The 17211-nt window shown below is 36.9% G+C and overlaps 1 protein-coding gene across 1 annotated transcript in view; it reads left to right on the plus strand.

The window, feature by feature from the left end:
* Positions 1-11357: 11357 nt before the first annotated feature.
* LOC150080498 (ras-related protein Rab-11B-like) overlaps positions 11358-17211 on the plus strand; it is a 100275-nt gene continuing 94421 nt past the window's right edge. The window contains exon 1 of the mRNA XM_090381977.1: positions 11358-11656. Within this exon, the coding sequence (XP_090238103.1) occupies positions 11617-11656 (40 nt within the window). The 5' untranslated portion in view covers positions 11358-11616. The remainder of the gene's footprint in view (positions 11657-17211) is intronic.

A 17211-nucleotide genomic window follows, 5' to 3' on the forward strand; every position in this document is an offset into this window, starting at 1 on the left:
TATTTTACCCTACTGGAAAAATTTTTGTATATCATAGACGAAACCCTATGAGCCCTTGCATCTCAGAGAACTTCATGCCAGCCTTTGCATTCCTCAGAGAACTTCGTGCCAGACTATAATTATCCCTGGTTCTTTTTCATTCTCCACAACTTTGAATACACAAACGGTATTCAATTGAAAACTGCCCAGAAAGGTATGTTATTTTAGGATTATTGCTGCCCAAATGCAGTATTTTGCATTTATCAATGTTAAACATCAATTGCTAGTTTTCAGTTCATCTGTTTAATTTCTGCAGGTCTTGTTGGAGTAGCACACCTTTATTTACCGACCTTAACGACTTTCATCTGTAAGCGCTAGCTGTTTTGTGGTAACTTTATAACCAACTGACAACAGATTCGTGTGTAACTCTGTTCTTGCACTTGAGAACTCGACAGTTCAGACTGGCTATGTTTAAATACTTCCATAAACAGCTTTAGTGTCAGTATTAGTATTAGAAATGGCCACATGGTGCAAGGAAGCCTATGGCTTTCGCTGCACCAGCCAAAGAAAAAAAAAATAAGAAGAAAATTAAAAAAATATAATAATAATTAATAAAAGAAGAGGAAATAGACAACCTATACGTTCCCCTAATTTCGTAGGTAACTATCCAGCTGACCTTTTATTTTCTCAAACTGTCAGCCTCTACCACCCACGTAAGTTGTTGGAGAAGCACACCTTGATTCACCGACCTTAACAACTTTCATCTGTGAGGGCTAGCTGTTTTGTGGTAAGGTTATAACTAACCGACAACAGGTTTGTGTGTAACTTTGTTTTTGCACTTGAGAACGCGACAGTTCAGACTGGCTAAGTTCAAATACTTCCATAACAACTATAAACAGCTTTAATATTAGTATTAGTATTAGTAATAGCCACATGGTGCAAGGAAGCCTATGGCTTATGCTGCACCAGCCAAAGAAAAAAAAAAAGAAGTATAAAATAATAATAAGAAGAAATTTTTAAAAAAATAAATAATTAATAAAATAAAAGGAAATAGACAACCTATGCGTTCCCCTCCTCCCGGAGGTAACTATTCAGCTGAACTTTGAATTTCCCTAAACTGTCAGCCTCTACCACTCATGTGGGGAACTTATTCCAGTAATTTATAACTCGCTGGCTATAATAAAACTTCTTTCGATCCAGTCTAAACATCTCCCCCATAACTTAAATTTATGGCCCCCAGTTCTAGAATCATTTATAACAGTGAAAATTTCGTCCTCATTCATTTTACTTATGCCCCTCAGAGCCTTAAACACCTCTATCAAGTCTCCTCTAAGGCACCTAGTTTCCAAGCTCTGCAGCTCACATATTCGAAGCCTTTCCTCATATGGACGCTCAGGGCAGACGGAACACGGTAAGTCAGGTAAGCAGTGCATAGGGAAGCCGAAATTCAAAATTTTTATTATAATAATATTTAATAAAAGTATCTCAAGGGCGCCAAATGCATTTCTGTCTAGGGGCGCCAAAACCCTAGGGTCGCGCCCGAGTTTTGCCGATCTCACCAGGCGAGGTACCCATCCTTGCACCCTTTCAAGAAGCTCAGTATCTTTCTTTAGGTGCGGTCTCCATGCTTGAACACAGTAAGTTTCACAAGAATGTATCTATCTATCTATCTGTGTAATTTTTTCATAGTATTTGAACTAAACTGTATAAACTTCCAAGTAATGTTCTTCAGTAATTATATTATGCTTCTGATTCTTCTGATCACTCGGCTACGAGGCCGGTCATGATGACTATTAAGAGAATAAATGTAAGAGAATTAATAAGTAAACAAAAAAATTATTCAAAGATTAATAAATACTGAGTATAAATACAATAAAATGAAAATAATAAACTTTAGAAAAAATATTTAATAGAAAATACCGAAAATTTTATTTATCTGTTTCATATTTTCTCAATTTAACACCAATAACTGCTTGTTAATTTTTTAAAATGTCTAACGCCTGCTGCCATCTATTATCAAAAGCTCTAAATACGTCATTTGCACCTTTGAAAAATTTCCCTTTTCTTATTACTTTCGTCATATTTGTTAGAGGCTCACGAATAAGTAGTATTTGTTTCTAAAGTAATGACAATATTAATGAAAATTTATTTATTTAAAGTACTTCTTAATTTATTCTTCTCAAAACAAGAATAATAAAAAAGTAATAATTGTTTAGTGTTAACTTAAACTGCGAGTGGTATCATGTGACTTAAATTTCAGTACATGATTGAAATTTAAATCACATTCTTCACTTCAATTTCAGTGATGTATTTATAAATTTAATTTTACTTATAAAACTAATTTAGTAATTTTCGTTAAATGATCCTTAAGGTCATAAGAAAATCATCTCCTAAAACGAACTCATCTCCTATTCTGAGGAAGAATTTTGTAACATCGATTCCTTGTAAAGACTCATATTAAACAAAAGTATATTACAAATTCTATCACGAATAGATAAATAAATTAATTAAATCCATATGTGATAATCTTCTTCACTTCATCATCCGAGTAAAAGCAAGGACCTCTGAATGCTTTCATTCAGAGGAACAGCAACAAGTAGGCTCGGAGTACAGAACAGAGCTAAACCCTGGGTATCTTTTCATCCCGGATGTCAAAGTTCTTTGCGGTGCGACAGTCATTTACCATCCTCATATCTTTCATGATTCATTGTAACATCTCTGGAAGACTATGGCATATTTCAAACAGTGTGTCGCGTAGGAGAGAATGATTTGATTTTCCAACTGAAGGCCAAATGCCAAACAAGAAAAAAAAAAAAACTTCGGTCTACGCTTTGTAACTTTACGATTAAAACCTAGTATGACCATAACTAATCTTCTTTCTATAGAAATCATGACTAGGACAGACAGTCTTTCCTGGCTCATTGTATTTCTTATCTAAAAACATTATATATGTACTACAATATTCCACCTAGAATCATTGCATAATTGCTTTGTTATCTATACTTCCCATTAATATCCGGTTATCCTTCCATTGATAACTAGTCCTAACTTACAACCACGTGTCAGATATAATTGTAAATATGCTCGTACGCCTTCGAGGAGACAACTCTTCCCTCGAAGGCGTACGAGCAATGTGTATGCAAAGACTACAATCGAATGAGTTAGCAGACTTCCGGTTCGGAATGATAATAGGATGCTACATAAGCAAATGGTCTGTATGTGACATTTTGACTGCAGCAAAGAACCCAATATCAACAATTGGTGATGAAATCTACAAATGGAAGCAGACTAGTGCTGAAACTGTGACGAAACTACCCGGAAAACCTCCGAAGCTGACAGCATGTGACTGGAGAGCCTTGAAAAGAATCACTCGTTCGAAACTCAGGTCGACGTTGTCGCAACAAGGACAATACTCTAGTGAGACAATTAGGGATGCATATCAGAACCGGTACAGTGCACAGGATGCTGCATGATATCATTTATGAGCATTCATCCATCCACAAGCACTAATCACACCGACTAATGCCAGAAGCTGTCTAGCTTGATTTCAGGCCAGCCGTTCTTGGACCATAGACCAATGCCATAGACCAATGACGAGTCATGATACATGGTCTACCAGTCTGACGGTTGTGTCTGGGCCTGTTAGATTCCCAGAGAAAGCTATCTGCCAGATTGTATTGTCCTGACAATAAAGTCTGGTTGTAGCAGTGTGATGACCTGTGGCTGTTTTCCATGGTTTTCACTGGGACCATTAGGTCTTTTGGACAAAACCATGAATGCTGAAGTGTAACTAGATGTGGTCAACAATAATGCTTTACCTACGCTGTAGCAGCACATCTGGGTAAGTTCATAGCTATAATAGCAGGACAATGTCCCATCATACAGCTTGCGTTGTGATGGATAGGTTTAAGGACGTTCGAAAAGATGGACTGGCCCTCAATGTTGTAGAGAACCCCCTGAACGAATTGGAATTGCTAAACTGGTCGCCGTTTAGAAGGCTGAATGGCGGAAAATACGGGAGGTCATTATTTACAAAAAAAAATGCTTCACAGAGACAAGAGGCTGTCATAAAGGCTAAGGGTTTTAGTAGCACAATTTATTAGTTTCCCTGTAATAAACGTTATTTGTAATTATACAGGTATCTGGTATTAATGGTAAGGCATCAACATTGCCAAAAAGTGCTAAGCTCAAAAAAGTTTTGATATGGTTCGCTTAACCATTACTCTTATTTTAATACTATCCACTTACATCGACCTTCTCTGAATTTGTGCAGAGATATCCATCCTGCAGTGGGTTGATAATGGCTGCACTTTACTTTTTTACTTTTATCCTGAAAATAATAACGGGGGGGGATAAGTGCTATAATAGGGTCATCGTAAACTAATTAATTTACCCATGTGTATTGTGTTCTTAAATTGCTTGTGTTTTCAGGTTAGTTTGCTTGTTTTGAGGGAGAAAAAACCACAGAGTGAAAAAAGGTTTCTTATATCATCGACGAGATTCGAACCCAGTGTGGTGAGAGGGTGATTACAATCACCGTCCAACAGCGCGAACAATAAATAGGGAAAACAATGCAGAGCCATGCAACCAGTCGTGTTCTTTTGTAAATTTCCTTGTTAGAAATTTAACAAGGAATTTCTACTTTACATTTAACAGTTTGTATTACACTGAGTGGATGGACAGAAATTACGGGATACCTACCTAATAATGGATAGATTTCGCCCGGATAAGGGAAGTCACACATAAACACATAAACTTTGATGGAGACATTTTTGAGTGGTGTAGGTATTGAAAGGCGCTCTTGAACACTGACCAGGTTGATTATTTGTTCCACTCGCCCTTAACGTCGGCCTTGCAACCAACAAGAAATAAAGGAACAACGCAAATATTTTGATAGATAACCGCAGGACACATGTAAATAGTTCTTCTGCCAGTGCTGTTCAGCAAGGGAACAACAAATGAATACTGAGGAGATCCTCCATGTTTGGTAGCATGAAAAAAATAAAGACCAGTAACGTTCCTTGCTTTTTTTTTGGGGGGGGGGGGGTGAAGAAAGGGCATTTTCTGAACTGCGCTCATTACACCTTAATACATCGCTTATTATTATTATCAACTCGTTACACCTTAATACATCGCTTATTGGCTACAAAACTGTACTCTATAACAGCAACACTCATCTGTAATCTAAGCGCTAGGGAATACATCTTATTAGGTTTAAAATTCTGTGGAATCATGACTACTTGAGAGATTCTGAGTAGGTAATTGGTTTTAATGGCGGGTTTTTTGGCACAAGGGCAACTAAAGCCCTTGTGCCAAAATGTGATCAAAGTTCAGCTATCCGACAAGTTCCTAGAAATTGAAGTTTCTTATGGGTCAATATTTGAAAACGTGCTAAGCGTTTGGCCCAATTTTGTGGTGCCTTGTATGCTCACCAATAATCAGAAAAAGTAGCGAGTTTTCTCATGTTGGTAACTTCGTCAACGTGGTGCTTCTGCAGCTGCTGAACCACACTTTATTCCTTCCATCTTTTCTGGTTGCGAATCATGACTGGTTGGCTAAGTGAGAAACGAAGGCCAAGTCATCCCCGTGAAAAACTCAATTTTCGCTAAGCATGATTTGCTCGATTAAATGTGAAACCATGCGTGTCTTATTTTTTTATTCAACGGTCATTATGAATTTGTTCGGTATGGTCAAATAGTGAATTAGGAACACTGAAAAACAGTTTTGCGGAAATTGCGCGATGCTGAAAGGATAAAACGACTGGAAAAGTGAGCTTCAGAGAATTCCTCTGCACACTTGCGCTTTCCATTGAAGAATTTTTTGCAAAAAAACTCCATCACTGTAGTCCTCATCCGCCATAATCAGGTGATTACGGTAGAAGTCCTAAAACGTTTTGAATGCACCGCATATATACTTGAGTTCAGTTTGTCCTCCTCCTGAGTAGGGTAATGAATGACAGATTTATGTTAATGTTTTCGGTTCACCATTATAAATTTGTTTTATTGTGCTATCTTCGTTTTTAAGCATTAGCGCGATTTTAATACTCATGGTGGAGAGCTGGGACGAAAGGAAATGCAGTCAGATTGACATCTAGGTGTTTGTCATGGGTTCAAGGCTAGGAGGGGTGCAAAAGCTAAGGAATTTAATAGAATGAATTCATATGATGTAGATAGCAGGAGAGAAAGGCAACACTTCGAGTAACTACAAGGAGCAGTGTGTGTGTGTGTGTGTGCGTGTGTGTGTGTGCGTGTGTGTGTGTGTGTGTGTGAAGTCTCAAAGCAGCTAAGGCTATGAAGCGACAATATATTGTGTCTAGAAATTGCATGCATTCTATGATCAATTTGCCTGTTCGCTGGACGAAAGCCGGATTTCTAGGAGAAAAAACATGTGCAGCTCTCGATCGACACTGAATAAATTCTTAGCCACGGTATGATAAAGCCCATAAAATCCTTGGCATGTACCTGACACGATTCGAACCTGAGCATTTTCCACTTGGTGTGGGAAGGATGACGATTATATTCATTGTGCTGGCAATAAGTACTGTCCCTCTTCCAATCCAAGAAAATAATTTTATAGTGCAATGAAGCCCTCATATTTAACTTTGTAGTTTGATGTACTTTTTTGCCGTTTTCCAAATAACTGGTCTGCAGTTATAACTGGAGCACAGTGATATCGTTACTGTTCTCCCCGTACCGGATGGAAAATGCCCAGTCTCGAATCCCATGGATGACGCGATGAACTTTTACAGTCTTTTTTTCACTCCGTGGCTGATTAGTCAGTCTTAGGCGGAGATAGTAAGGTTTTTTCCCCCCGGAAAAACTGGCGTTTTTCGTCCGTTCAGCAAAGCAAGTGAATGGTCCAGAGAACTCATGCAATTTACAGACACAATACACATTGGTAGTTGAAAGTTACTTTCCGGGTGACACTAATATAATAATTTATTTTATTTTTTTCCCCCAAATTACTTGCTAGACGGACCATGACTTTCCGATAGTCGAATGAGACATCATTTTATTGAACGGATTAAAGAATTTTCCCTGCTTCTGATGAATTAATTGTGGCAAACTGGATTGGGACTGGAGACGTTGACAAACTTAATCTGTGGCACCTCTTCTGCTTTGATTTGTGAGGTTAGGTGAGGTAAAGTATTAAATTAAATCAATGGACACAGCTCATCATGGACTAATGTTATTAGTGGAGTCCCTCAGGGTTCAGTATTGGGTCCATTATTGTTTTCTGTATTTATAAATGATATTGATGATGGTATATCAAGCTTAATGTCCAAGTTTGCAGACGACACAAAGGTTGGCAGGGTTGTCAAGGACACTACTGACACTATGCTGCTGCAACAGGATCTGGAAAGGTTGAGCAGATGGGCTGAGAGGTGGCAAATGAAGTTTAACATTGACAAATGTAAAGTACTACATATGAGAAACAGCAACCCCAGAGCAACGTATCAACTCTGTGGTACTACACTGACAGTGGTAGGGAATGAAAGGGACCTGTGGGTGGTTGTGCAGGCAGATATGAAGTTCTCTGAGCAGTGCAGACGGGCTGCAAGAGTAGCTCATGGTGTATTCTCAATGATATATAGGAATTTTTCTAGCAGGGATAAGGAGGTGATTATTCCCTTGTATAAGGCAATGGTCAGGCCGCACCTAGAGTACTGTATACAGGCCTGGAGGTCTCATTTCAAGAAGGATGTAGAGCTGCTGGAACGAGTACAGAGAAGGGCAACAAGATTAGTGAATGGAACAAAGGGGTGCTCTTACGAAGAAAGGCTTAAGTTTTGCAAATTACAGTGTCTGGAGACTAGGCACCAGCGAAGTGATCTGATAGAGGTGTATAAAGCCTTGAATGGTTTGAGCATGCTCAATGCTGATGGGATTTTTCCTCTTGCTCAGAATAATCACCTGAGAGAGCATACATTCAAACTGAGGAAAGACAAATGTAGGAGAGACGTGCGGAAATTTGCCTTTAGCCAGCGGGTGGTTGGTTGGTGGAACAGACTTCCATCCCTTGTCGTGGAAGTTGATAGCCTAAATAAGTTTAAGGCTCAGCTGGACAGGTATTTCGAACGAACAGAGGGGTGAAGTGAAAGTGGTTATTTTTTATTTATTTATTTTATTTTTTTTTTTCGCTGATGCTGCATAAACTTGCTTTCTTGCATCAAATGCCTCTGCTAATGCTAATGCTAATGCTAATTTGGCCATCTGTTGCAATTACATTGGCTCTGATTCTCTCACTTAGCATAGAATCTGTTGCTGAGTTTAGATTTACAATTCTGCAATTTCGTACAAATTTAGTTAAGGGCTCATCGCAACTCAGTGAGCCCTTAACTTAAATGAGAACGAGCTAGGTTTAGATTTGCTTTGTCTGAAATATAGAAGGCAAAATAGTCACTGAAGCTGCTTTCCAAGTTTCCCCACTTGGTAGAATGAGCACTGCAATTCAATGACCTACCTCAACTGAAACATTAAAGGCAGAGAAAGCTGCCTGTAGCGAAAATCCCTTGACTAATTCGCTAGGAAGGAGAAAAATAGTGATCATAGACTTTCTAGTCCTTTCACGTAGGACATAGAGAAGTTCAATTCAATCCCCAAATGGCAAATGCTGGTGTTATGTTAAATTAATTGCCTTCGCAGTATTTTTTTTTTTTATTTTTTTTTTTTTTTGAAAAAGGGGTTAATGAAACTCTGCAGGGAAAATATGCTAACTCCAGCTTATGTGGTTTTAATGGTTTTTTGACCCTACTAACACTAAGAATATATCGTGTACATTCAGGTTTTCGCTAGTAGTCTAAGAGTGGCAACTATTCAGCCACGCCCCATCCAAGGAGTAATGCTCCCTCAGTGTCTTCGTAGACTGGCAATGTGCAATTTCCTTGGACACTGTGATATGGTCATCTGGATTCTAAGTTTACTGTTTTTGGCCAACAGCAACGTTTTTCCCAGGAACGCCTGGGATAAACATTGTCGGTTTTCCATGGCATATTGAGAAACGAACTGTAGTCTCTATGATTGTCATTGCTAGGAAATTGCTAATTGCTTTCTAGACAGTAACAATTGCATAATGGGAGGAGGTCTTGCAACTTGCACTCTCGACTATAGGATAACTCCTGGATGCAGTTGGACTGTGTCTTTAAGTGTCATACTAGAATCACTCAAAAATTAATTTACTTGCCCATGTGCATTATTATCATGTGCTCTCTGGTAGATTTCCTTGTTTTGCTGGACGAAAAAAAAGTGTGTTTCCGTGGTTAAACCCCAGCTGTCCATGCCTGAGACCGACATACTTTGCCACGAATGAAAAGTGTTCATAAAGAAGTTCTTAATCACTATGCTACTCGCACGGACATGGATGTCTCTGGATTGACAGAGGTGCAGCAATAGAGTAAATGAAAGGAAAAAAAAAACCCTCAAATAACTGGGTGTATTTCATCAGCACTAGAAACTTTGTTCTTGCTCTCAGACTTAAAGGCTTCTCCAATAAGCAATCTTTTGTAATTTCCATCCTACTGATTTTTCATTATTGACGAGTTCGAATCCCTCCAACAACTGGAGGAACTTTTATGTTTTTTTGTTGTTGTTGTTGTTGTTGTTTTTTTTTTTTTTTTTTTCATAACGTGGCTTGGTCAGTCGGCTTTCAGTGTATGATCTTTCTTCTAGAAACGTTGATTTTTGTCCAGCGAACTTGTAAACCAACAAAATAACATTTAAATTTATAGACATAAGTACTAGTATTGTGGCTATATGACTTACTTGCTCAAGTAAACCGAAACTGAAAATGTTAAGATAGCATTTGTTATGTGACACATTCAGGTCACTTTTGTTTGCAGTTCCATAAAGAACTCCTACAGTTAATCATAGGATTCGGACTGGACGGAATGCTCCCGAAGGGCTATTCCTGTTCCCTGCACGCATCGGTAACGTCAAGTGTTTACTTTGTTATTAAAGATATTTCATTAGCAGGCATTTCATTTCGTAAAATTCTCCATTCGAGTCTGGTAAAGTCACAAGTGATCCTAATCTGCAACCACTATAAATCAATTTTCACTCATGTATAGTACTAACTGAGCCAAAGGGTAGAAATTGTCTTAAAAGCCTTTCCTGTTGTTTCATGAACGTATTTCTAAACTTTGGCCGTTGGTTCTCACGCCTTGTGAACGAGGCCTGAAAGAGCAACGGCACTGAAAGAGTAGGGTAACAAGGTTGGTGAGGGGAATGAAGAGATCCTCTTACCAAGAGAAGCTTAAGTTCTACAAATTGCAGCGGCTAGAGACTAGGCACCTGCGAGGTAATCTGATTGAAGTGTATAAGGCCTTGAATGGGTTCAGCACGCAGAATTCTGATGGGATTCTTCCACTTGCTCAAATTACGAACTAAGGGGACATAAATTTAAATTGAGGAAAGACAGTTGTAGAATAGATGTGCGGAAATTTGCCTTTAGCCAGCAGGTGGTTAATTGCTGGAAAAAACTTCCATCTGTAGCTATGGAAGTTGATAGCTTAAAGAAATTCAAGGAGGAATTTATTTAAGCTGGACGAACTTTTAGAGGGAATGGTTGTGTGAATTTTTTTTTTTTTTTTTTTGGCTGATGCTACATAAGCTCATACTCTTGCTTTCTTGCATCACATGCCTCTATTACTTTTAAAAATAAATAAATTTTCTGTTTATACTCCGGAACGACAACCAAATCAGTAGAGTTTACAATAAATCGTCAATACAAATATTTATCGTATTTAAAAATCACGGGCCTGAACCCCGATCCATTCAAGGAACGCGTGCTATGGACTCTCGCTCCTGACCACTGAGCTACGTCAGGCCATTGATGACGATCGCAGGATGTTGTATGCGGAGGATAAGTCAATTAAAGGGGAAAAGGGCTAAAACAGTGTTCCGAAGGATTATTAAGCTTTAATCATCATATAGCGATTAAAAATCCCACATTATTTTGTTCACATGGGAGGGGGAGGTATTCCTGCTTAGGACTACCTTTGTTGATCTTGTTACTCTTATTGACCACTATACGTGAGAGCTGTATCGAGTACAAAAGATTTTTTTTTTTAAATACAATCCAACATAATCTAAAAAAAAATTTTAAAAAAGAAAGAAAAGATAAAAAAGACAGATAGAACAAAATCAGGACGTAATTACAAGCAGCGCTTTAAAACAAACTCAGCGGAAAATTCAAAACACTTCTGAAGAATATTGGTTGGTATTCATATCGAATATCTGAACTGTTTCAAATAACAAAAAAAAAAAAAAAAAAGTCTAAAAGTAACTTCAGATTTTTAACTGATATTTTTGACACGAACCGCGTGCTAAATGTTTACTTACGGGTTCCAACACGGAAAGAAGCTTTTGCGCAGAATTTGTGATGCGCAGTATTGGGGTGGTACAGCTCTTGGCAGACATATTAGAAGAAACTCGAATAAGTTGTTATTAAAATTTCATCCTCTCCGTATCCGAATAATCTTCTTTCATTTTATATAAATTTCATAAGGTTTCATGTCTTCCGACTTGGATTTATTTTGGAGCAATTAGTTTTGAACGAAGTAGTGTGTGAAAACACGGGCGTTCACTAACGTCAGTTAACTAGCAAACCCAGTAGGAGGAGTTGCTCTGCGTTACGATAATGGGTACTAGGGACGATGAATATGATTATTTATTTAAAGGTAGGTTTGTGTTGTGTAGCAGTGAAGATATTTAAACTTGCGATTAAATAAATGCTTAAATGAAACATTGCTGCAGTATTTAAGTAAAACGAAACAAAAAAAAGTAATAGCTTTTTTCGGCAAACACACCCCAAGTATGAGCAGTTCAGATTTTGTATGACAGTACGTCTGGAGCAACAGTGGATGTCCAGATATCTTATTATGAATATATTTTCCAACTCTATTTCTCTACTTGACCTTAATTGCGAATTAATTGTATAGGATGTGATATTTTAATATCATTTGGTGTTATGTATACGTTGGAACAGATAAATAAGGGGCACAGAATAAATTTACTTCCAAAATGCATCCATTATTTTTAGTTTATACTGTTTACATTTATTTACTTTCTTCATTCCCTTTAATTCTGAATAAAAACTTGTTGTGTGAGCACCGGTATCGTCATTCTTGTTCATTTAGGTTCAATAAGAAACGGTAAGGCAAAAACTCGTGGCCTCCCATTGTCGTTTTCATTAATGTTTACTGGCAAAGATTACTGTTTCTTCTCTTCCTGTCTAATCTCTCACTAAATTATGGTCATGCTGTACGTGCAGTTATGCTGTAAAAAGGAAGAAAAGTGAAGAAAAAAAAAAGTTGAGATAGTAATTAACATCCTGCATATGAAACTTAAAACACCATATAATTTCCCTTTGCAATAGGTAATAATATGGTCGACCTTTCGAAATATATACTGTATTATATATTATCATGTTGAACTACCCAGAAGTATGATATTGGACATTTAAAATACAACCCGATTAAACCCAATCCAATTGTGGTTAATTTTAATGGGATAACCTTAATTGTATATAAAGATTGTACATACTTTTTCACCAATAACAGTTGTAAACGAGAATATAAAAATTTTAAGTTTAGTTTTCATTTGTCTTTCTGACAGTTACTAGCTCTGGTGCAATTTAGAGTGAATTAACTGATAAGAGAAGGTATATTCTGTTTTTAAAATATATAAAACAATCTTTAAACGATATTTGCCATTTCATATATAAATTTTATTTAATTTTTTTTTTAGATTAACATAAAAATAACTGGTAAATTTTACTTAAGATTCCATGCCCATGGAGTGTCAGTTTTAAATTGTTTTATCTTTTTGTAGAGATAGCTAGCTCTGCTATACCAGCTTGTTTGAAATTATATTTAAAAATAAATGTTGAAATAAAATCTGGTAGTAATTTATTTCCCACATTGAACATTACTAGAGGAATATTTAGAGGAAGTAAATAAAATATAAAATTTGAGATTTTTATTATTGTTTTATATATTTTGTGACAGATGCTATATAAGCTTTGCTTCCTTGCATTGTTCTTGCTATTTCAATACTAATAATAGTTTGGGTTCTTACTGAACACCTCAACATATCTTGAACAAATAATTAAAAATACAATCTGATGATTGTTCACCTGTTGTAATTAGGTTATAATCATTATCATAGCTGTGTGTTCTTATCATAGTGGCCATCTGCTACAACATATTGCAAGGTTATTATGAATTTTTTTTTTCTAAAGGTGGCAAGTACAAATATAGCTTTAGCATATGATTTTAAGATGCAATTTATATATTGCCTGATTGAATTCTTAAGAAAGTAAGTTTGAATTGTAAGCCACATTCATGAAATTAAAATTATATAGGCTTTGTGGTAACTACCAAAAGATTCAAATTAGGAGAGTGCTCAATACTGATGGTTAAGAGACTGCTTAAGCATGTACACATTCAAAACTTGTTAAATCTAGATAAAAGTTTTTTTACAAGAGCAGTCTTCACAACTGACTTGTATGATAAGCTTAGTGACAGAATTGTTATTTGAAACCCACTTTTAAAATATGAGCTTAAAATGCTTTGTGCCTAGGAAAAGTATAGAAACCCTTGGGAATGCAAGTGGGTTCTAAGAGACCCCGAGGATAAAAAAAATCACAGGTTATTTGGGAAGGAAAAAAATCAATACAGGAATATTCCTTAAAGAACTACTCCTTTTCCCAATAATTGGTCTGCTTCTTCAACCCTTTGTTGGTCACATAGGTTGATTAGGAATTTGGAGTGACTTTAATGGTGTAATAGCAGGGCATAGCTCCCTTGCTAAAAGAAATCAGTATTGTGGTAAAGCAGGTGGTTAATGACTATAATCTAAGTATGTTACTGCAGCAAGACAGAAAAATTAGGAAGATGGGCTGACAAGTGACAATTGAAGTTCAAATTAGATGAGAAATCAAATGCAAGTTACTGTATATAGCTAGTATTAATCCCAGAATAATGTATGAATTGGTGGTAATTGTGCAGTCAGACAAAATTCTTTTAGCATTAGAGGTGGGCTTGGATATTCAGTTGTCTCGTCAAAGAATGAAAAAAAAAAAAAAAAGCTCTTTAATGATTGTTCTTGGTCATCAAGATCAATTCCAAACAGAACCATTCATCAGTCCTTTCTCTAATTAAAAAGAGCAATTGCAGCATACATATTTGAATGGCTTTCTGAATAATCTTGATTATTCACAAATCATAGCTTCTACTCATAAAAGCTACTAGGCTTTTTATTCCAAGTAAGAGAGTTTTTGAATAGGATTATAGGCAGTTGAAGAGAACAGGCATGTTTCACGTTGGATCTGACTACTTAACTGAAGGGGATTAAGTGTCTGGTACACAATATATATTTTTTTACAATTGAATTAAATTTAATTTATGAAATTTTTAAATCTTATTTCAATAATTTTGTAAATTTTATTTCAGCAATTTTTGTAACTTTTGTGAAATTAATTTCTTCAATATTTTGTAAATTTAAATTTACCTTAGTAGAAGTACTTTTTAAAGTGCTTCTACAAAGGTAAAGTCGTTCCAGTAGCTTTACAGGCTTTATCATTAGTTAGCTGAGGCATATGATGCAAGAAAGCAAGCTTATACAGCGTCAGCCAAAAAAAAAAAAAAAAAAAAAAAAACACAACTTCCCATTTCATCTATCCACTCACTCCAAAAGTTTGTCCACTTCTTCCTTGAATTTAAGCTACCAACTTCGACAAAGACAGATGGAAGTTTGGTCCAGCAATCAACTACCCGCTGACTAGAGGCAAATTTCCACAAATCTATTCTACAACTGTCTTTCCTCGATTTGAATTTGTGCCCCCTCAGGTTCTTAGTCTGAGCAAGCGGAATTATCCCGTCAGCATTGAGCCTTCTCAAACCTTGTACATCTCAATCAGATCACCTTTCAGGTGCCTAATCTCCAGACACTGCAATTTGCAGAACTTAACCCCTTTGTTCTCCTCACCAGTCTTGTTTCCCTTCTGTGTACTCATTGTAGCAACTCTACATCCTTCCTAAAATGAAGCCTCTAGATCTGTATGAAGTACTCAAGGTGTGGTCTGACCATTGCCTTATACAAGGGGATAATCACCTCATCTCTGCTAGCAAAATTCCTGTATATCATTGATAAGACCCCTATGACTGCTCTGGCAGCCTGTCTGCACTGCTCAGAAAACTTCATATCTGATTGTACAGTTACCCTTAGGTCTTTTTTCATTCTCCGCTACCTTGAGTGTAGTATCACACAGTTGGTACTTTTCTCTGGGATTACTCCTACTCATATGCAGTACTTTGCATTTATCAATGTTAAAACTTCAGTTGCCACTTCTTGTTCCATCTGCCCAACTTTTTTGGATCCTGTTGCAGTAACATACTGTCATTAACAACTCTGCCAACCTTTGTGTCATCTGCAAACTTCAACATTAAGCCTGATATACCTTCATCAATATCATTGATAAATATACAAGACAATGGGTCCAACACTGAACCCTTGCAGACTCCACTAATAACATTAGTCCATGAAGAGTAGTGTCCACTGATTACCACTCTGTCTTCTCCCACTCAATCATCCCTTTATCCATTGTAGCAACTTGCCCTTAATGCAATACTGCTGCAGTTTGTACAATAGTCTTCTATGTGCAACAGTATCAAAAGCTTACCCAAAATCCAAGTATACAATATCAAAATAATTTTTTGCATCCAGTTTCTTTGTGACCACATGATAGTATCCAATCTAAATGGTCAGACAAGACTTCCCCTCAACAAACCCATGCTGTGTCTGAACTAGAACTGCAGTCTTGTCAAGATGATCCTGCAATGCTTCTTTAACCAGTGACTATGTTATTTTCCCTGGAACAGAAGTTAAATTAACAGGTCTGTAATTACATTTGTCACCCTTTGATCCCTCTTTGTGAATTGGGGATACATTTGCACATCTCCAGTTTGTGGGGACCTTCCCCTGAGTCCAAGGATGCTCTCATAATTATGGCTAAGGGTTTGCTTACTTCTTTTGCTTTCTCCTTTAATATAACTGGATAGATCCCATCCATCCTAGTTACCTCTTATGTTTAACTTCAATAATTTCTCCTCCACTTTGCTCTTAATTATTATAAAATCATTTAGATCCCTGTTAGAGTTTAATAAGTTTCTCGCCTCCATTTCCATGTGATTACTGCTACCTAATGGTTCCTTTGTCTGCAGATTCTTAATGCATGAATAATTACTGCTGGTAATCAGATCAGCAGTGAAGGTAAAGCCGACTTTACTACTGGATAAAGTTTTGGTAACAGTTCAATTTCTGTAATATTTTGTTAATAACAAACCTTGCCTCAGCACTTTTTTGTGAACAAAGGGGGTTAGGCAAGCAAAGGCAGATTATGAGAAGTCTCTGGCAAAGAAAAGCAGAAAAAAGGTGTCTATATATTTTATTAACAGTAGAAGGAAGGGGTTGAATCATATTGAGCCACTTGATGCTAGTGGGTTCACTGTTGATGACTATGCTCAGGTTGCTGACAAATTGAATGAGTATTTTGCATCTGTGTTCACATGTGAGGAATTCTTCAGGAAGGGAATGCCAGAAGTTTATCAAACTAATGGAGAGCTAAATGATTTTGTGACAATTGAAAGGAAAGTGGTAGAGAAATTGAAGCTAAATATAAAAAACAAGTGACTGGAGTGGAGGGAATCAATCCAGCTATATTAAGGGAGATATCAAAGAAGGTAAGCAAACCTTTAACCTTAATTCTGGGATCATTTTTGAATTGAGGGGAGATCCTCATGGACTGGAGAGGTGCAAATGTATCCCAGTTTGCAAAGAGGAATCAAAAGGTGACATGAGTAATTGTAGGCTTGTTAGCTTAATGGTTGTGCCAGGGAAGAAAATAATGGAGTTACTGGCAAAAAAAGTAATGCAGGAATATCTGGACAGGAATGCAGTTATACTACAGTCACAGCATGGATTTGTTAAGGGGCATTCTTGTCTGATCAATCTGATTGGATACTATGATGCAGTGACCATGGAACTACATGCAAAAAATAATTTTGATATAAAGTTGGTTTTCAGGAAGGCTTCTATTACAGCAGCCTTTGTGGCACATTTGTACAACAGTCTTACATGCCACGTAAGACTGCTGTACAAACAGGAGCAATGTGGCATTAAGGGCATGTTACTGCTATGGATAAAGGGATAGTTGGGTAGGAGAAAACAGAGT

The sequence above is a fragment of the Mastigoproctus giganteus genome, chromosome 9 (assembly GCF_048544385.1).
Source record: "Mastigoproctus giganteus isolate SK-2022 chromosome 9, ASM4854438v1, whole genome shotgun sequence".
NCBI lineage: Eukaryota > Metazoa > Arthropoda > Arachnida > Uropygi > Thelyphonidae > Mastigoproctus > Mastigoproctus giganteus.